The 22,758-nt window shown below is 46.1% G+C and overlaps 1 protein-coding gene across 1 annotated transcript in view; it reads right to left on the bottom strand.

Moving 5' to 3' along the window:
- The window catches only part of LOC118402716 (ras-related protein Rab-40B-like), a 47,938-nt gene extending 25,412 nt beyond the window's left edge, over positions 1–22,526 (bottom strand). The window contains exons 1-2 of the mRNA XM_052477783.1: positions 22,228–22,526; positions 21,787–22,023 (exon numbers count right to left, since the gene is read on the bottom strand). Coding sequence (XP_052333743.1) covers positions 21,787–21,928 — 142 coding nt within the window. The 5' untranslated portion in view covers positions 21,929–22,023; positions 22,228–22,526. The remainder of the gene's footprint in view (positions 1–21,786; positions 22,024–22,227) is intronic.
- Positions 22,527–22,758: the final 232 nt, after the last annotated feature.

The following is a 22,758-nucleotide window of genomic DNA, read 5'->3' as shown; positions in this document are numbered from 1 at the left end:
GGCTATGACAGACTCAGGATGTATATCCTCTCTGTTTAGGGCAGGCTATGACAGACTCAGGATGTATACCCTCTCTGTTTAGGGCAGGCTATGACAGACTCAGGATGTATACCCTCTCTGTTTAGGGCAGGCTATGACAGACTCAGGATGTATACACTCTGTGTATAGGGGAGGCTATGACCGACTCAATGTATACCCTCTCTGTTTAGGGCAGGCTATGACAGACTCAGGATGTATACCCTCTCTGTTTAGGGCAGGCTATGACAGACTCAGGATGTATACCTCTCTGTTTAGGGCAGGCTATGACAGACTCAGTTAGGATGTATACACTCTCTGTTTAGGGCAGGCTATGACAGACTCAGGATGTATACACTCTCTGTTTAGGGCAGGCTATGACAGACTCAGGATGTATACACTCTCTGTTTAGGGCAGGCTATGACAGACTCAGATAGGATGTATACACTCTCTGTTTAGGGCAGGCTATGACAGACTCAGGATGTATACCTCTCTGTTTAGGGCAGGCTATGACAGACTCAGGATGTATATCCTCTCTGTTTAGGGCAGGCTATGACCTGACTATGACAGATAGGATGTATACACTCTCTGTTTAGGGCAGGCTATGACAGACTCAGGATGTATACACTCTCTGTTTAGGGCAGGCTATGACAGACTCAGGATGTATACCCTCTCTGTTTAGGGCAGGCTATGACAGACTCAGGATGTATACCCTCTCTGTTTAGGGCAGGCTATGACAGACTCAGGATGTATACACTCTCTGTTTAGGGCAGGCTATGACAGACTCAGGATGTATACCCTCTCTGTTTAGGGCAGGCTATGACAGACTCAGGATGTATACCCTCTCTGTTTAGGGCAGGCTATGACAGACTCAGGATGTATACCCTCTCTGTTTAGGGCAGGCTATGACAGACTCAGGATGTATACACTCTCTGTTTAGGGCAGGCTATGACAGACTCAGGATGTATACCCTCTCTGTTTAGGGCAGGCTATGACAGACTCAGGATGTATACCCTCTCTGTTTAGGGCAGGCTATGACAGACTCAGGATGTATACCCTCTCTGTTTAGGGCAGGCTATGACAGACTCAGGATGTATACACTCTCTGTTTAGGGCAGGCTATGACAGACTCAGGATGTATACCCTCTCTGTTTAGGGCAGGCTATGACCGACTCAGGATGTATACCCTCTCTGTTTAGGGCAGGCTATGACAGACTCAGGATGTATACCCTCTCTGTTTAGGGCAGGCTATGACAGACTCAGGATGTATACCCTCTCTGTTTAGGGCAGGCTATGACAGACTCAGGATGTATACCCTCTCTGTTTAGGGCAGGCTATGACAGACTCAGGATGTATATCCTCTCTGTTTAGGGCAGGCTATGACAGACTCAGGATGTATACCCTCTCTGTTTAGGGCAGGCTATGACCGACTCAGGATGTATACACTCTCTGTTTAGGGCAGGCTATGACAGACTCAGTTAGGACTGTATACCTCTCTGTTTAGGGCAGGCTATGACAGACTCAGGATGTATACACTCTCTGTTTAGGCAGGCTATGACAGACTCAGTTAGGATGTATACCTCTCTGTTTAGGGCACAGGCTATGACAGACTGACAGATAGGATGTATACCCTCTCTGTTTAGGGCAGGCTATGACAGACTCAGATAGGATGTATACACTCTCTGTTTAGGGCAGGCTATGACAGACTCAGATAGGATGTATACCCTCTCTGTTTAGGGCAGGCTATGACAGACTCAGATAGGATGTATACCCTCTCTGTTTAGGGCAGGCTATGACAGACTCAGGATGTATACACTCTCTGTTTAGGGCAGGCTATGACAGACTCAGGATGTATACCCTCTCTGTTTAGGGCAGGCTATGACAGACTCAGGATGTATACCCTCTCTGTTTAGGGCAGGCTATGACAGACTCAGGATGTATACACTCTCTGTTTAGGGCAGGCTATGACAGACTCAGATAGGATGTATACCCTCTCTGTTTAGGGCAGGCTATGACAGACTCAGGATGTATACCCTCTCTGTTTAGGGCAGGCTATGACAGACTCAGGATGTATACACTCTCTGTTTAGGGCAGGCTATGACAGACTCAGGATGTATACACTCTCTGTTTAGGGCAGGCTATGACAGACTCAGATAGGATGTATACCCTCTCTGTTTAGGGCAGGCTATGACAGACTCAGATAGGATGTATATCCTCTCTGTTTAGGGCAGGCTATGACCAGACTCAGATAGGATGTATACCTCTCTGTTTAGGGCAGGCTATGACAGACTCAGATAGGATGTATACCCTCTCTGTTTAGGGCAGGCTATGACAGACTCAGATAGGATGTATACACTCTCTGTTTAGGGCAGGCTATGACAGACTCAGGATGTATACACTCTCTGTTTAGGGCAGGCTATGACAGACTCAGGATGTATACACTCTCTGTTTAGGGCAGGCTATGACAGACTCAGGATGTATACACTCTCTGTTTAGGGCAGGCTATGACAGACTCAGGATGTATACACTCTCTGTTTAGGGCAGGCTATGACAGACTCAGGATGTATACACTCTCTGTTTAGGGCAGGCTATGACAGACTCAGGATGTATACCCTCTCTGTTTAGGGCAGGCTATGACAGACTCGGGATGTATACACTCTCTGTTTAGGGCAGGCTATGACAGACTCAGGATGTATACCCTCTCTGATGCTATACAGACCTCTCTGTTTAGGGCAGGCTATGACAGACTCAGATAGGATGTATACCCTCTCTGTTTAGGGCAGGCTATGACAGACTCAGATAGGATGTATACCCTCTCTGTTTAGGGGCTATGGCTCAGGATGACAGACTCAGATAGGATGTATACACTCTCTGTTTAGGGCAGGCTATGACAGACTCAGATAGGATGTATACCCTCTCTGTTTAGGGCAGGCTATGACAGACTCAGGATGTATACCCTCTCTGTTTAGGGCAGGCTATGACAGACTCAGGATGTATACACTCTCTGTTTAGGGCAGGCTATGACAGACTCAGGATGTATACCCTCTCTGTTTAGGGCAGGCTATGACAGACTCAGGATGTATACCCTCTCTGTTTAGGGCAGGCTATGACCAGACTCAGGATGTATACACTCTCTGTTTAGGGCAGGCTATGACCAGACTCAGGATGTATACTCTGTTTAGGATGTATACCCTCTCTGTTTAGGGCAGGCTATGACAGACTCAGGATGTATACCCTCTCTGACAGACTCAGGATGTATACTCTCCCTCTCTGTTTAGGGCAGGCTATGACAGACTCAGGATGTATACCCTCTCTGTTTAGGGCAGGCTATGACCAGACTCAGGATGTATACACTCTCTGTTTAGGGCAGGCTATGACAGACTCAGGATGTATACTCTGTTTAGGGCAGCTATGACAGACTCAGATAGGATGTATACACTCTCTGTTTAGGGCAGGCTATGACAGATTCAGGATGTATACCCTCTCTGTTTAGGGCAGGCTATTACAGACTCAGTTAGGGTGTATACCCTCTCTGTTTAGGGCAGGCTATGACAGATTCAGATAGGATGTATACCCTCTCTGTTTAGGGCAGGCTATTACAGACTCAGTTAGGGTGTATACCCTCTCTGTTTAGGGCAGGCTATGACAGACTCAAGATGTATATCCTCTCTGTTTAGGGCAGGCTATTACAGACTCAGTTAGGGTGTATACCCTCTCTGTTTAGGGCAGGCTATGACAGCAGGATGACAGACTCAGGATGTATACCTCTCTGTTTAGGGCAGGCTATGACAGACTCAGGATGTATACCCTCTCTGTTTAGGGCAGGCTATGACAGACTCAGTTAGGATGTATACCCTCTCTGTTTAGGGCAGGCTATGACAGACTCAGGATGTATATCCTCTCTGTTTAGGGCAGGCTATGACAGCAGGATGCTGTTTAGGGCAGGCTATGACAGACTCAGTTAGGATGTATACACTCTCTGTTTAGGGCAGGCTATGACAGACTCAGGATGTATACCCTCTCTGTTTAGGGCAGGCTATGACAGACTCAGGATGTATACACTCTCTGTTTAGGGCAGGCTATGACAGACTCAGGATGTATACTCTCTGTTTAGGGCAGGCTATGACAGACTCAGGATGTATACCCTCTCTGTTTAGGGCAGGCTATGACCAGACTCAGGATGTATACACTCTCTGTTTAGGGCAGGCTATGACAGACTCAGGATGTATACCCTCTCTGTTTAGGTGTATACACTCTCTGTTTAGGGCAGGCTATGACCGACTCAGGTATATCCCTCTCTGTTTGTATGACAGACTCCCTCTCTGTTTAGGGCAGGCTATGACAGACTCAGGATGTATACACTCTCTGTTTAGGGCAGGCTATGACAGACTCAGGATGTATACACCCTCTCTGTTTAGGGCAGGCTATGACAGACTCAGGATGTATACACTCTCTGTTTAGGGCAGGCTATGACCGACTCAGATAGGATGTATACACTCTCTGTTTAGGGCAGGCTATGACAGACTCAGATAGGATGTATACACTCTCTGTTTAGGGCAGGCTATGACCAGATAGGATGACTCAGATAGGATGTATACACTCTCTGTTTAGGGCAGGCTAGACTCAGATAGGATGCTATGACTCTGACTCAGGCTATGACAGACTCAGGATGTATACACTCTCTGTTTAGGGCAGGCTATGACAGACTCAGGATGTATACCTCTCTGTTTAGGGCAGGCTATCAGGACTCTCTGTTTAGGGACTATGACAGACTCAGGATGTATACACTCTCTGTTTAGGGCAGGCTATGACAGACTCAGGATGTATACACTCTCTGTTTAGGGCAGGCTATGACAGACTCAGGATGTATACACTCTCTGTTTAGGGCAGGCTATGACAGACTCAGGATGTATACACTCTCTGTTTATGACAGACTCAGATAGGATGTATACACTCTCTGTTTAGAGCAGGCTATGACAGACTCAGATAGGATGTATATCCTCTCTGTTTAGGGCAGGCTATGACCGACTCAGATAGGATGTATACACTCTCTGTTTAGGGCAGGCTATGACAGACTCAGATAGGATGTATATCCTCTCTGTTTAGGGCAGGCTATGACAGACTCAGATAGGATGTATACACTCTCTGTTTAGGGCAGGCTATTTAGGGCAGGCTATGACAGACTCAGGATGTATACACTCTCTGTTTAGGGCAGGCTATGACAGACTCAGGATGTATACACTCTCTGTTTAGGGCAGGCTATGACAGACTCAGGATGTATACACTCTCTGTTTAGGGCAGGCTATGACAGACTCAGGATGTATACACTCTCTGTTTAGGGCAGGCTATGACAGACTCAGGATGTATACACTCTCTGTTTAGGGCAGGCTATGACAGACTCAGATATACCCTCTCTGATGTATACCCTCTCTGTTTAGGGGGCAGGCTATGACAGACTCAGATAGGATGTATATCCTCTCTGTTTAGGGCAGGCTATGACAGACTCAGATAGGATGTATACACTCTCTGTTTAGGGCAGGCTATGACAGACTCAGGATGTATACTCTCTCTGTTTAGGGCAGGCTATGACAGACTCAGGATGTATACCCTCTCTGTTTAGGGCAGGCTATGACAGACTCAGATATGATGTATCCCTCTCTGTTTAGGGCAGGCAGGCTATGACAGACTCAGGATGTATATCCTCTCTGTTTAGGGCAGGCTATGACAGACTCAGATAGGATGTATACACTCTCTGTTTAGGGCAGGCTATGACCGACTCAGGATGTATACACTCTCTGTTTAGGGCAGGCTATGACCGACTCAGGATGTATACCCTCTCTGTTTAGGGCAGGCTATGACCGACTCAGGATGTATACCCTCTCTGTTTAGGGCAGGCTATGACCGACTCAGGATGTATATCCTCTCTGTTTAGGGCAGGCTATGACAGACTCAGATAGGATGTATACCCTCTCTGTTTAGGGCAGGCTATGACAGACTCAGATAGGATGTATCCCCTCTCTGTTTAGGGCAGGCTATGACAGACTCAGATAGGATGTATACCCTCTCTGTTTAGGGCAGGCTATGACAGACTCAGATAGGATGTATACCCTCTCTGTTTAGGGCAGGCTATGACAGACTCAGATAGGATGTATATCCTCTCTGTTTAGGGCAGGCTATGACAGACTCAGATAGGATGTATACCCTCTCTGTTTAGGGCAGGCTATGACAGACTCAGATAGGATGTATACCCTCTCTGTTTAGGGCAGGCTATGACAGACTCAGATAGGATGTATACCCTCTCTGTTTAGGGCAGGCTATGACAGACTCAGATAGGATGTATACCCTCTCTGTTTAGGGCAGGCTATGACAGACTCAGATAGGATGTATACACTCTCTGTTTAGGGCAGGCTATGACAGACTCAGATAGGATGTATACCCTCTCTGTTTAGGGCAGGCTATGACAGACTCAGGATGTATACCCTCTCTGTTTAGGGCAGGCTATGACAGACTCAGTTTAGGATGTATGACAGACCCTCTCTGTTTAGGGCAGGCTATGACAGACTCAGATAGGATGTATACACTCTCTGTTTAGGGCAGGCTATGACAGACTCAGATAGGATGTATACACTCTCTGTTTAGGGCAGGCTATGACAGACTCAGATAGGATGTATACACTCTCTGTTTAGGGCAGGCTATGACAGACTCAGGATGTAGGATGTATACACTCTCTCTGTTTAGGGCAGGCTATGACAGACTCAGATAGGATGTATACCCTCTCTGTTTAGGGCAGGCTATGACAGACTCAGATAGGATGTATACACTCTCTGTTTAGGGCAGGCTATGACAGACTCAGATAGGATGTATACCCTCTCTGTTTAGGGCAGGCTATGACAGACTCAGGATGTATACCCTCTCTGTTTAGGGCAGGCTATGACCGACTCAGGATGTATACACTCTCTGTTTAGGGCAGGCTATGACCGACTCAGGATGTATACACTCTCTGTTTAGGGCAGGCTATGACCGACTCAGATAGGATGTATACACTCTCTGTTTAGGGCAGGCTATGACAGACTCAGATAGGATGTATACACTCTCTGTTTAGGGCAGGCTATGACAGACTCAGATAGGATGTATACACTCTCTGTTTAGGGCAGGCTATGACCGACTCAGGATGTATCCCCTCTCTGTTTAGGGCAGGCTATGACAGACTCAGATAGGATGTATACACTCTCTGTTTAGGGCAGGCTATGACAGACTCAGATAGGATGTATACACTCTCTGTTTAGGGCAGGCTATGACAGACTCAGATAGGATGTATACACTCTCTGTTTAGGGCAGGCTATGACCGACTCAGATAGGATGTATACCCTCTCTGTTTAGGGCAGGCTATGACAGACTCAGGATGTATACACTCTCTGTTTAGGGCAGGCTATGACAGACTCAGTTAGGATGTATACCCTCTCTGTTTAGGGCAGGCTATGACAGACTCAGTTAGGATGTATACCCTCTCTGTTTAGGGCAGGCTATGACAGACTCAGGATGTATACCCTCTCTGTTTAGGGCAGGCTATTACAGACTCAGTTAGGGTGTATACCCTCTCTGTTTAGGGCAGGCTATGACAGACTCAGATAGGATGTATACCCTCTCTGTTTAGGGCAGGCTATGACAGACTCAGATAGGATGTATACCCTCTCTGTTTAGGGCAGGCTATGACAGACTCAGTTAGGGTGTATACCCTCTCTGTTTAGGGCAGGCTATGACCGACTCAGGATGTATATCCTCTCTGTTTAGGGCAGGCTATGACAGACTCAGGATGTATACACTCTCTGTTTAGGGCAGGCTATGACCGACTCAGGATGTATACACTCTCTGTTTAGGGCAGGCTATGACCAGACTCAGATAGGATGTATCCCCTCTCTGTTTAGGGCAGGCTATGACAGACTGTTTAGGGCAGGCAGATAGGATGTATATCCTCTCTGTTTAGGGCAGGCTATGACAGACTCAGATAGGATGTATATCCTCTCTGTTTAGGGCAGGCTATGACAGACTCAGATAGGATGTATACACTCTCTGTTTAGGGCAGGCTATGACAGACTCAGGATGATAGGATGTATACACTCTCTGTTTAGGGCAGGCTATGACAGACTCAGATAGGATGTATACACTCTCTGTTTAGGGCAGGCAGGATGTATATCTCTCTGTTTAGGGCAGGCTATGACAGACTCAGACCCTCTCTGTTTAGGATGTATACACTCTCTGTTTAGGGCAGGCTATGACAGACTCAGATAGGATGTATACCCTCTCTGTTTAGGGCAGGCTATGACAGACTCAGATAGGATGTATACCCTCTCTGTTTAGGGCAGGCTATGACAGACTCAGATAGGATGTATACCCTCTCTGTTTAGGGCAGGCTATGACAGACTCAGATAGGATGTATATCCTCTCTGTTTAGGGCAGGCTATGACAGACTCAGATAGGATGTATATCCTCTCTGTTTAGGGCAGGCTATGACAGACTCAGATAGGATGTATACCCTCTCTGTTTAGGGCAGGCTATGACAGATTCAGATAGGATGTATACACTCTCTGTTTAGGGCAGGCTATGACAGACTCAGGATGTATATCCTCTCTGTTTAGGGCAGGCTATTACAGACTCAGTTAGGGTGTATACCCTCTCTGTTTAGGGCAGGCTATGACAGACTCAGATAGGATGTATACCCTCTCTGTTTAGGGCAGGCTATGACAGACTCAGATAGGATGTATACACTCTCTGTTTAGGGCAGGCTATGACAGACTCAGATAGGATGTATACCCTCTCTGTTTAGGGCAGGCTATGACAGACTCAGATAGGATGTATACCCTCTCTGTTTAGGGCAGGCTATTACAGACTCAGATAGGATGTATACACTCTCTGTTTAGGGCAGGCTATGACAGACTCAGATAGGATGTATACACTCTCTGTTTAGGGCAGGCTATGACCGACTCAGGATGTATACACTCTCTGTTTAGGGCAGGCTATGACCGACTCAGATAGGATGTATACACTCTCTGTTTAGGGCAGGCTATGACAGACTCAGATAGGATGTATACACTCTCTGTTTAGGGCAGGCTATGACAGACTCAGATAGGATGTATATCCTCTCTGTTTAGGGCAGGCTATGACCGACTCAGGATGTATACACTCTCTGTTTAGGGCAGGCTATGACCGACTCAGATAGGATGTATACACTCTCTGTTTAGGGCAGGCTATGACAGACTCAGATAGGATGTATATCCTCTCTGTTTAGGGCAGGCTATGACCAGGACTGTTTCAGATAGGATGTATACCCTCTCTGTTTAGGGCAGGCTATGACAGACTCAGATAGGATGTATACACTCTCTGTTTAGGGCAGGCTATGACAGACTCAGATAGGATGTATACCCTCTCTGTTTAGGGCAGGCTATGACAGACTCAGATAGGATGTATACACTCTCTGTTTAGGGCAGGCTATGACAGACTCAGATAGGATGTATACCCTCTCTGTTTAGGGCAGGCTATGACAGACAGACTAGGATGTATACCTCTCTGTTTAGGGCAGGCTATGACAGACTCAGTTAGGATGTATACACTCTCTGTTTAGGGCAGGCTATGACAGACTCAGGATGTATACACTCTCTGTTTAGGGCAGGCTATGACAGACTCAGGATGTATACCTCTCTGTTTAGGGCAGGCTATGACAGACTCAGGATGTATACCCTCTCTGTTTAGGGCAGGCTATGACAGACTCAGTTAGGATGTATACCCTCTCTGTTTAGGGCAGGCTATGACAGACTCAGTTAGGATGTATACCCTCTCTGTTTAGGGCAGGCTATGACAGACTCAGTTAGGATGTATACCCTCTCTGTTTAGGGCAGGCTATGACAGACTCAGTTAGGATGTATACCCTCTCTGTTTAGGGCAGGCTATGACAGACTCAGATAGGATGTATACCCTCTCTGTTTAGGGCAGGCTATGACAGACTCAGTTAGGATGTATACCCTCTCTGTTTAGGGCAGGCTATGTATACCCTCTCTGTTTACAGACTCAGTTAGGATGTATACCCTCTCTGTTTAGGGCAGGCTATGACAGACTCAGATAGGATGTATACCCTCTCTGTTTAGGGCAGGCTATGACAGACTCAGATAGGATGTATACCCTCTCTGTTTAGGGCAGGCTATGACAGACTCAGATAGGATGTATACCCTCTCTGTTTAGGGCAGGCTATGACAGACTCAGGATGTATACCCTCTCTGTTTAGGGCAGGCTATGACAGACTCAGATAGGATGTATACCCTCTCTGTTTAGGGCAGGCTATGACAGACTCAGATAGGATGTATATCCTCTCTGTTTAGGGCAGGCTATGACCGACTCAGGATGTATACACTCTCTGTTTAGGGCAGGCTATGACCGACTCAGGATGTATATCCTCTCTGTTTAGGGCAGGCTATGACAGACTCAGATAGGATGTATATCCTCTCTGTTTAGGGCAGGCTATGACCGACTCAGGATGTATACACTCTCTGTTTAGGGCAGGCTATGACCGACTCAGGATGTATATCCTCTCTGTTTAGGGCAGGCTATGACCGACTCAGGATGTATATCCTCTCTGTTTAGGGCAGGCTATGACAGACTCAGGATGTATATCCTCTCTGTTTAGGGCAGGCTATGACCGACTCAGATAGGATGTATACCCTCTCTGTTTAGGGCAGGCTATGACAGACTCAGATAGGATGTATATCCTCTCTGTTTAGGGCAGGCTATGACAGACTCAGATAGGATGTATACACTCTCTGTTTAGGGCAGGCTATGACAGACTCAGATAGGATGTATATCCTCTCTGTTTAGGGCAGGCTATGACAGACTCAGATAGGATGTATATCCTCTCTGTTTAGGGCAGGCTATGACAGACTCAGATAGGATGTATATCCTCTCTGTTTAGGGCAGGCTATTACAGACTCAGATAGGATGTATATCCTCTCTGTTTAGGGCAGGCTATGACAGACTCATTTCACCCTGGAGAAGCTCCCCAACCAGAGGAATGGGGAAGGCTGTCTGGAAATCAAATCAAATTGTATTGGTCACATACACATATTTAGCAGATGTTATTGCAGGTGTAGCAAAATGCTTGTGTTCCTACTGTAGCACCAACTGTACAGTAATATCTAAGAATTCACAACAATACACACAAATCTAGAAGAATGAAATTTATAAATGTATAAATATTAGACTGAGCACTGTCGGGGGTGGCATCAACTTAAATACAGTAGAATAGAAAACAGTCTACACATATGAGATGAGTAAAGCAGTATGTAAACATTATTAAAGTGATTAGTGTTCCATTATTAAAGTGGCCAGTGATTCCATGTCTATGTTTATAGGGCAGCATCCTCTAAGGTGCAGGGTTGAGTAACCGGGTGGAAGCCAGCTAGTGATGGATATTTAACAGTCTGATGGCCTTGAGATAGAGACTGAAAAACAGCTTTTCGGTCCCAGCTTTGATGCACCTGTACTGACCTCGCTCAGGTGGTTGATGTCCTTGATGATTTTTTTGTCCTTCCTGCGACATCGGGTGCTGTAGGTGTCCTGGAGGGCAGGTAGTTTGCCTCCGGTGATACATTGGGCAGACACCACCACCCTCTGGGTGTTGAATGCTGAGCTATAGTTAATGAACAGCAATCTTACATTAGGTATTCATTCCTCTTATCCAGATGGGAAAGGGCAGTGGGCAGTGCGATGGCATCGTCTGTGGATCTATTGGGGTGGTAAGCAAATTGAAGTGTGTCTAGGGTGTCAGGTAAGGTAGAGGTAATATGATCCTTAACTAGCCTCTCAAAGCACTTCATGATGACAGAAGTGAGTGCTACGGGGCGATAGTCATTTAGTTCAGTTACCTTTGCTTTCTTGGGTACAGGAACAATAGTTGACATCTTGAAGCATGTGGAGACAGCAGACTTAGATAGGGAGAGATTGAATATGTCCATAAACACTCCAGCCAACTGGTCTGTACAAGCTCTGAGGACGCGGCTAGGGATGTCGTCTGGGCTGGCAGCCTTGTGAGGGTTAACACTCTTAAAATGTGTTACTCACGTCGGCCATGGAGAAGGAGAGGCCACAGTCCTTGTAGCAGGCCACGTCGGCCATGGAGAAGGAGAGCCCACAGTCCTTGTAGCAGGCCACGTCGGCCATGGAGAAGGAGAGCCCACAGTCCTTGTAGCAGGCCACGTCGGCCATGGAGAAGGAGAGCCCACAGTCCTTGTAGCAGGCCACGTCGGCCATGGAGAAGGAGAGGCCACAGTCCTTGTAGCAGGCCACGTCGGCCATGGAGAAGGAGAGGCCACAGTCCTTGTAGCAGGCCACGTCGGCCATGGAGAAGGAGAGCCCACAGTCCTTGTAGCAGGCCACGTCGGCCATGGAGAAGGAGAGCCCACAGTCCTTGTAGCAGGCCATGGAGAAGGAGAGCCCACAGTCCTTGTAGCAGGCCACGTCGGCCATGGAGAAGGAGAGCCCACAGTCCTTGTAGCAGGCCACGTCGGCCATGGAGAAGGAGAGGCCACAGTCCTTGTAGCAGGCCACGTCGGCCATGGAGAAGGAGAGGCCACAGTCCTTGTAGCAGGCCACGTCGGCCATGGAGAAGGAGAGCCCACAGTCCTTGTAGCAGGCCACGTCGGCCATGGAGAAGGAGAGGCCACAGTCCTTGTAGCAGGCCACGGAGAAGGAGAGCCCACAGTCCTTGTAGCAGGCCATGGAGAAGGAGAGGCCACAGTCCTTGTAGCAGGCCACGTCGGCCATGGAGAAGAAGGAGAGGCCACAGTCCTTGTAGCAGGCCACGGAGAAGGAGAGCCCACAGTCCTTGTAGCAGGCCATGGAGAAGGAGAGGCCACAGTCCTTGTAGCAGGCCACGTTGGCCATGGAGAAGGAGAGGCCACAGTCCTTGTAGCAGGCCACGTCGGCCATGGAGAAGGAGAGGCCACAGTCCTTGTAGCAGGCCACGTCGGCCATGGAGAAGGAGAGTCCACAGTCCTTGTAGCAGGCCATGGAGAAGGAGAGGCCACAGTCCTTGTAGCAGGCCACGTTGGCCATGGAGAAGGAGAGTCCACAGTCCTTGTAGCAGGCCACGTCGGTGGCACTGTGTTATCCTCGAAGTGGGTGAAGAAGGTGCTTGTCCAGAAGCAAGACGTCGGTATCCGTGACGTGACTGGTTTTGCCTTCGTAGCCCGTGATTGTCTGTAGACACTGCCACATACGTCTCGTGTTTGAGCCGCGACTCCACTTTGTCTCTATACTGACCGTTTTCCTGTTTGACTGCCTTATGGAGGGAATAACTACACTGTTTGTATTCGTCCTTATTCCCAGTCACTTTGACATGGTTAATGCGGTGGTTCTTGCTTTCAGTTTTGCGCGAATGCTGCCACCTGTCCACGTTTTCTAGTTTGGGTAGGTTTAAATAGTCACAGTGGGTTGTGAACTCTCAACCAGACAGTACTGTTAATAGACATCATGGAGGCGTTACAAGCTTCTAGAATATTCCCAGCAAATTAGTAGTAGTGACAACGGACTCTCCCATCATCTCCCCGTCCCTCTGTCTCTATTCCTCTCTCGCCCTATTATCTCTGTCCCTGTCCCTCTGTATCTATTCCTCTCTCACCCTATTATCTCTGTCCCTGTATCTATTCCTCTCTCGCCCTATTATCTCTGTCCCTGTCCCTCTGTCTCTATTCCTCTCTCGCCCTATTATCTCTGTCCCTCTGTCTCTATTCCTCTCACACCCTATTATCTCTGTCCCTGTATCTATTCCTCTCTCGCCCTATTATCTCTGTCCCTGTCCCTCTGTCTCTATTCCTCTCTCGCCCTATTATCTCTGTCCCTCTGTCTCTATTCCTCTCTCGCCCTATTATCTCTGTCCCTCTGTCTCTATTCCTCTCACGCCCTATTATCTCTGTCCCTGTCCCTCTGTCTCTATTCCTCTCTCGCCCTATTATCTCTGTCTCTCTGTCGCTATTCCTCTCTCACCCTATTATCTCTGTCCCTGTCCCTGTGTCTCTATTCCTCTCTCGCCCTATTATCTCTGTCCCTGTCCCTCTGTCTCTATTCCTCTCTCGCCCTATTATCTCTGTCCCTGTGTCGCTATTCCTCTCTCACCCTATTATCTCTGTCCCTGTCTCTATTCCTCTCTCGCCCCATTATCTCTGTCCCTGTGTCTCTATTCCTCTCTCGCCCTATTATCTCTGTCTCTCTGTCGCTATTCCTCTCTCGCCCTATTATCTCTGTCTCTCTGTCGCTATTCCTCTCTCACCCTATTATCTCTGTCCCTGTCTCTATTCCTCTCTCGCCCTATTATCTCTGTCTCTCTGTCGCTATTCCTCTCTCGCCCTATTATCTCTGTCCCTGTGTCTCTATTCCTCTCCCACCCTATTATCTCTCCCTCTTTTTCTCATTGTTAACATCTTTTCAACATTCACTTGACTACCCTCATTCCATTGGATTTCATTTGAGGGTATTTTTATGCAGATCTGTTTTACCATTTAGAAAGTAAATTATTTTATGTATCTAGTCCCCTCATTTGAATATATCATACATATATTTGGACAAATTCACTTATTACACAATACATGTTCACTAATAGACCTAGCATCAAAGCTACCAAATCATAAACGTACCTAGTGGTTTCCCACAATATCTAATAGATAAGTTGTAATAGAAGACTGTGTAGCAGTCAGACCCGAAAGAGAACAAAGAGGTTACCAGAGAGGTCTGCTCTTTCCTGTGCTATCCCATGAGCAGGGTTGGGAAGTAACGGATTACACAAAAAAAGTACCAGAAAAAATATTGTAAAATCAGATTACAGATACTTTTTAACAACTAGATGATTACTTCTAGGATTACTTTTAAATTAAGGATTCGTCTATTTCAGCCACACCTGTTGTCGACAGATGTATAAAAATCGAGCACAGAGCCATGCAACCTCCGTAGGCAAACATTGGCAGTAGAACGGCCTTACTGATGAGCTCAGTGATATTCAACGTGGCACCATCATACGATGCCACCTTTCCAACAAGTCAGTGTCAAATTTCTTCCCTGCTAGAGCTGCCCCGGTCAACTGTAAGTGCCTTTTTTGTGAAGTGGAAACGTCTAGGAGCAACAACGGCTCAGCCGCAAAGTGGTAGGCCACACAAGCTCACAGAACGTGACTGCCAAGTGCTGAAGCGCGTACAAATCGTCTGTCATCAGTTGCAACGCTCACTGCAGAGTTCCGAACTGTCTCTGGAAGCAACGTCCGCACAAAAACTGTTCCTCTGTAGCTTCATGAAATGGGTTTCCATGGCCGAGCAGCTGCACACAAGCCTAAGATCACCATGCGCAATGCCAAGCGTCGGCTGGAGTGGTGTAAAGCTCACTGCCATTGGACTCTGGAGCAGTGGAAGCGCGTTCTCTGGACTCATGATTCACCATCTGGCAGTCCAACCGACGAGTATGGGTTTGGTGGATGCCAGAAGAACGCTACCTGCCACAATGCATTGTGCCAACAGTAAAGTTCGGTGGAGGAGGAATAATGGTTTGGGTCTGGTTTAAATGGTTCAGGCCCCTTAGTTCCAGTGAAGGGAAATCTTGATGCTACAACATACAATGACATTCTAGCCGATTCTGTGATTCAAACTTTGTGGCAACAGTTTGGGGAAGGCTCTTTCCTGTTTCATCATGATTATAGACCTCGCTTTGTGCACAAGGGAATTAAGATCTTGTTTGTCGAGATCGGTGTGGAAGAACTTGACTGGGCTGCACAGAGCCTCAACCCCATCAAACACCTTTGGAATGAATTGGAACGCCGACTGCGAGCCAGGCCTAAACGCTGAACATCAGTGCCCGACCTCACTAATGCTGTTGTGGCTGAATGGAAGCAAGTCCCTGCAGCAATGTTCCAACATCTAGTGAACAGCCTTCCCAGAGAAGTGAAGGCTGTTATAGCAGCAAAGAGGGGACCAACTTTGGAATGAGATGTTCGAAGAGCTGGTGTCCACATACTTTTGGTTGTGTTGTGCCTTCGGAAAGTATTCAGACCCCTTGACTTATTCCAAATGTTGTTATATTACAGCCTTATTTTAAAATGGATAAACCAAATAATAATCCTCAGCGACACACACACACACACACACACACACACAATACCCCATAATGACAAAGTGAAAACAGGTTTTTAGAAATACCAAATTTAAAAATAGAAAACAGAAATACCTCATTTACATAAGTATTCAGACCCTTTGCTATGAGACCTGAAATTGAGCTCAAGTGCATCCTGTTTCCATTGATCATCCTTGAGATGTTTCTACAATTTAATTGGAGTCCCCCTATGGTAAATTCAATTGATTGGACATGATTTGGAAAGGCACACAACTGTCTATGAAAGCTTCCCCAGTTGACAGTGCATGTCATAGCAAAAACCAAGCCATAAGGTCAAAGGAATTGTATGTAGAGCTCCGAGACAGGATTGTGTCGAGCACAGATCTGGCGATGGGTACCAAAACAATTCTGCAGCATTGAAGGTCCCCATGAACAGTGGCCTTCATCATTCTAAAATGGAAGAATTTGGAACTACGAAGATTCTTCCTGGAGCTGGACGCCCAGCCAAACTGAGCAATCTTGGGAGAAGGGCCTTGGTCAGGGAGATGACCAAGAACCCGATGGTCACTATGACTAGAGCTCTAGAGTTCCTCTGTGGCGATGGGACAACCATCTCTGCAGCACTCCACCAATCAGGCTTTATGGTAGAGTGGCCAGACGGAAGCCACTCCTCAGTAAAAGGCACATGACATCCTGCTTGGAGTTTGCCAAAAGCCACCTAAAAAGACTCTCAGACCATGAGAATAAATATTATCCGGTCTGATGAAACCAAGCGTCATGTCTGGAGATAACCTGACATCATCCCTACGGTGAAGCACGGTGGTAGCAGCATCATGTTGTGGGGATGTTGTTCAGTGGCAGGGACTGAGGGACTAGTGAAGCATGGTGGTAGCAGCATCATGTTGTGGGGATGTTGTTCAGCGGCAGGGACTGAGGGACTAGTGAAGCATGGTGGTAGCAGCATCATGTTGTGGGGATGTTGTTCAGCGGCAGGGACTGAGGGACTAGTGAAGCATGGTGGTGGCACCATCCCTACGGTGAAGCACGGTGGTAGCAGCATCATGTTGTGGGGATGTTGTTCAGTGGCAGGGACTGAGGGACTAGTGAAGCATGGTGGTAGCAGCATCATGTTGTGGGGATGTTGTTCAGCGGCAGGGACTGAGGGACTAGTGAAGCATGGTGGTGGCACCATCCCTACGGTGAAGCACGGTGGTAGCAGCATCATGTTGTGGGGATGTTGTTCAGTGGCAGGGACTGAGGGACTAGTGAAGCATGGTGGTAGCAGCATCATGTTGTGGGGATGTTGTTCAGCGGCAGGGACTGAGGGACTAGTGAAGCATAGTGGTGGCACCATCCCTACGGTGAAGCACGGTGGTAGCAGCATCATGTTGTGGGGATGTTGTTCAGTGGCAGGGACTGAGGGACTAGTGAAGCATGGTGGTAGCAGCATCTGCTTCTGCTGGAACTTTCCAGGCAGAAGATACAACTCCTTCAAATGTTCACCTTTGGTTGTGTTGACAACCAAACACAATTCAATATCATTTTTGAAGTACAATAAATGTCTTATTAACAATCAATCAATCAAATTTTATTTATATAGCCCTTCGTACATCAGTTGATATCTCAAAGTGCTGAACAGAAACCCAGCCTAAAACCCCAAACAGCAAGCAATGCAGGTGTAGAAGCACGTGAAGGATTCATATCTCCAACTCAACCTAAAATAAAAGTTAAAAAATGGGATTAAACCAGTGGCTCAGATGGAACTATCCAAACAATAAATACATTTCAGTTGAATGTTGATATTTGGTTGCGTTGTCAACCAAACACAATATTACTTTTGTAATCCAGTAAATTGCCTGAAGTTTAAGGCCATTTTACAAACTAATGTAACATTCAACCATAATTGAATAAAACATACATGCCCACATTGAGGTTACTCGTAACTAATATATATATAATATGATATATATAAATAACATCTTATATAATCATTTAAAGTGTGCATGTTCAAGATAGCATGAATAGGTCGCCACAGGACTGTGATAATCTGTACAGAATCTCCAACGGCATTGATCACTTGCACCATGTAGTTTTAATGTAATCTCAACTGTAATCCAGGTCATTTGGTTCTGCTGTCAGATAAAGTTATAACACAATCTGTTGAATAAATAAACCAAATATCTGACATTCTATTAACATTTTCAACATTGCTGTGCTTTTAAATGGTGGAAAGCAAAGTTATTAGACATGTTGTGACAACTAAACCAAAATTCTGGCATTGTTTTTTTCCATTGGAATTTGGTAGTGCTTTTATATGGTTGAACACTCTGGTAATTCAACTAACGTTTGGCTGTCTTTTTGTGTGGGTGAATATAGGTTGTAATCTCATCGATCAACGTCTCAACCAAATATTATCCATGTTTAAATGACGTGGTGCGCCCAGTGGGTGGTCACTAGCTGGCACAGCCACAAAGTCATAAAACAGAATTTTAAACCTAACCACACTGCTAACCATAATTCCTAACCGTTACCATAAATTAAGACCAAAAAGATCCTTTTTGTTTTCATACATTTTTACAATACATAAAATGTTGACTTTGCAGCTTTCCCATCTAGTGGAAACCGCTCAGTTCTGGCTCCAGGACGAGACTCATGCCAAGAAACGTCAAACTGCGAAAAATGCGCCCTTGCAACAGCTGCATGATGCGGATCCCAGCCTATGGAATAAAAGTTTGAGGTAGTTCCTCCCTTCTAAACTCCACTGTGGTATAGTGGGGCTTTTATTGCTCAATCGAATTTGTGCTGATTCCACAAAAATATTGATAGGCCTTACAGACACATGCTAAAACTCGTACACTTTTGATAAGACTTAAAAAAGCTGCAAACTATCGAGTTATCAAAAAGTGTCCCGAACAAAAACGTAAACATTAGGTCTATAGCAAATGCAGCATATGGCATACATTTTAACATGCAAATAGCACATTTCGGTAGTGCTGAAACGAAAAGGATTCCATTCCATGAGAGCAGCATTTCCTTTTCAACTGGAAGCAATAAGCCCAATCAGTCCTCCAGGACAACAAAGTCATAAACAACAGAGTAAGCTAATAAGTCCATAGTTTTTGGGGTTATGCTCCGGTAAAACAATTTGGCTCATCTATATTTCCAAGTCCTATACTTTTAGAACAAGGGGTAGGCCTATGAAATTAATTGGAATGACTGGACATCTGACAGACTGGTTTTTAATGTAAAGACAGTCTAATCCTATTATTCTTATTATATGTAGTGCAAAGCAATGAAGCCTACATAACCTACATAACCAACGCATAAAGTAAAACGCAACAAATTTATGGCCAGCTATGTACATTTACATTGACATTTAAGTCATTTAGCAGACGCTCTTATCAACTCTAACATTGATTTATCTTAGATATAGATGTCATTCAATTTAAATGTTTGTATTTTTCTAATGCCTCTTAAGGGAAACATAGTCTAAAAGTAATCAGATTACTTTATGGAGTTTGGGTAATCCAAAAGTTACTTTCCTAATTAAAATGTATCAGGTAACTAGAACCTAACAAATTACACTTAGAAAGTAACCTACCCAACATTCTTCCTGAGGTACTCTCTCCCCAGGCCTGGAACTAGAAGAGTCAGTCCCTGAGGTACTCTCTCCCCAGGCCTGGAACTAGAAGAGTCAGTCCCTGAGGTACTCTCTCCCCAGGCCTGGAACTAGAAGAGTCAGTCGCTGAGGTACTCTCTCCCCAGGCCTGGAACTAGAAGAGTCAGTCCCTGAGGTACTCTCTCCCCAGGCCTGGAACTAGAAGAGTCAGTCCCTGAGGTACTCTCTGCTCTCATATACCTCATTATCATGTCAACCAAATCCTGGGCAGAGTCAGCTATCTGTATATCCAGGATGAGCAAGTCTGTATTATATACACAAACATAAGATGCACTTTATTGTTTTGTTTTTTTACTTACAGAGAACAGAAATACGCATTTATGCTCACAACCTAATTATTGTGTCATGCCCTGCCGTAGCTCTTCTGTTTCCCCTCAGCATTCTTCTTGCAGTGTGTATGATGATTGCTGTGGAAAAACTGTGGCTCGGGCAGTACTGGAGGTATTGACTTATTGGAAAGCATTGGTGTGGGCTTTTCCTGAATAGCTGTCTGATGTCTGAGCTGCTTTCGACCAACACTGGAGAGACTTTTCCCACGGTTGAAGAAACAAGCTTGAACGTGCCTTCGAACCAACGCTAGAGAGAGAGAGTTTTCCCACGGTTGAAGAAACAAGCTTGAACGTGCCTTCGAACCAACGCTAGAGAGAGAGAGTTTTCCCACGGTTGAAGAAACAAGCTTGAACGTGCCTTCGAACCAACGCTAGAGAGAGAGAGAGTTTTCCCACGGTTGAAGAAACAAGCTTGAACGTGCCTTCGAACCAACGCTAGAGAGAGAGACTTTTCCCACGGTTGAAGAAACAAGCTCAGACATGCCCGAAATCAACATCTACCTACCACCTTTAGGGTAGCACACTCAAGTTATGCAGTGTGAAAATCAATGGGTGGTGAGACATATGGCCAAGATTTCATTACACTCCTTTTATGTTCAAGTACAAGGTACACTATGGCACATGCGTTACATTGTTATCGTGTGGATTTCTTATATAGGGATGCGGATAAGGGATATTAGAGAGATCGAGAGAGCAAGAGAGATGGGGGGTGGGGAGAGAGAGAGAGAGATGGGGAGAGAGAGAGAGAGAGATGGGGAGAGAGAGCGAGAGAGAGATGGGCAGAGAGATGGGGACAGAGAGAGAGAGAGCTGGGGGGGGGGACCAGTTCTCTGACAGATGACTGTAATATTACAGTCAACCTCTTATGACAGAGTGCAACAAGTCAGTCAATATCTCCAGTAATATCTCCAGTAATAAAACATATTGTTTTTCCCCCCTAGAAGACTGTCAAGCTCTGACACTGGTGGGTGACATCATCAAAGGCCATAATATGTCTTGTCGTTCCGTGATGATCATCCATACTCTGGTCCGAAATGGCACCATATTCCCTAAATAGGGCACTACTTTTGACCAGAGTAATATGGGCCCTAGTCAGAAAGTAGTGCACTATAATAGTGCACCACAGAAGTAGTGCACCATTTGGGACACACTAACCCGCAGACGTCCAAGATGACATGCCCAGCCATGGTCTTATAGTCCACTAATCACAAATATAACCGCATTTAACTTAAAGAATGTGCACTGGCTAGCTAAGGAATGACGACCACTGCGCTTTTCTGGGCTCAGATGACATGTACTGTACCAGCCATAACGAGTTGTGCATAAAATGGACTGCGTGTGATCACTGGTTTGTGTTGCGCAATCAATATATTTTCCTTTCAATATTTCGATTCGTGGTGATCATAACATCAAATCAATCAGAAGTATTTATAAAGCCCTTCTTACATCAGCTGATGTCACAAAGTGCTGTACAGAAACCCAGCCTAAAACCACAAACAGCAAGCAAAGCATATGTAGAAGCACGGCGTAGAAGTAATGTTAATTAAACATTTTCTATAAATAAAATGTTTGAAATTAAAATGTATTGTTGGTTTCTTTGTATTTACACTGTTGTAAACTGGACACTCACCCATGTTGTAGCCATATGGAGACTCGCTGGCTCCGTCCTCGAGGCTCGCAAGTATCTCCCCCTTTCCCACATCGCTGTCCCCGACCAGGAGAAACTTGAGCAGAAAATCGTAAGCCTTGGCGGGGCTGGTTCTGTGGTTCATCCTCACGGTGAAGAATGATTATGTTCCATCATGGAACACCGTGTACACGACTGTTCGATCACTTCTTCCGTTTCTCCTCCAACTCGAGATTTGAGCTGTGTGACGCACGAATCAAAGGAGCAAAGAAGAGAGTCAAATTGAATGTGGTGTTCTTCGATTGTTTATATTACGATTCAAAAATAATATCTGGTAACTCACAAAGTCTCCAAAATAGAAGCTTGAATGAAAGCTACAAGTGTCAATTTGGTCAACGAAAGTGACAACACAATGTAATTAAAAATGTATAAAAATGAGCCTACATCTGCAGTGTAATCCACTGTAACATCAAAGCTTGCCGCTCACGCCGAACCTGTTCCTGTGCTCAAATCTTCTTTACCCATAAATCCTTCATTCACGCTACCGTGCCTTTAAAGTACCAGAAGTGTCATTTTTTTATAGTCCTGCTTTTGGGTCGCCAGCCACGCTGTTCCGCAGCTCTCTCGGATGTCTGTCGTTTCCTCTCTCCAAGCAGGCATGTCTCCAGTAGCCGCAGAGGGTCAAGCCTTGCGCCGTTTTGGTTGGCTCATCCAGCGGGTTGCTAGGGCAGCCTTGAATCGGTAGTAGTCGCTGCAAACGTCAGTCAAAAACCCTAAATACCCATTTGATACAAGAGAGGGGTGTGACTACCGCTGCTTGCCAAGCCTTGTTCGGTCTGAGCTGGAGAAAACGCTAGCCCTGATGAGAGATCAGTGTTAGGGATTTTAACCCTGTAGGAAGGGATAGGATGACCGATGACGGCTGCTTGAACTGATTCCGGGTCAGTATTCGTGGGCGCCCGCAGCAGCCACTGG

This window comes from Oncorhynchus keta, chromosome 24 (genome assembly GCF_023373465.1).
Source record: "Oncorhynchus keta strain PuntledgeMale-10-30-2019 chromosome 24, Oket_V2, whole genome shotgun sequence".
Taxonomy (NCBI): domain Eukaryota; kingdom Metazoa; phylum Chordata; class Actinopteri; order Salmoniformes; family Salmonidae; genus Oncorhynchus; species Oncorhynchus keta.
Note: the sequence above shows the minus strand (reverse complement) of the source record. Positions and strands in the feature narration are given on the sequence as shown.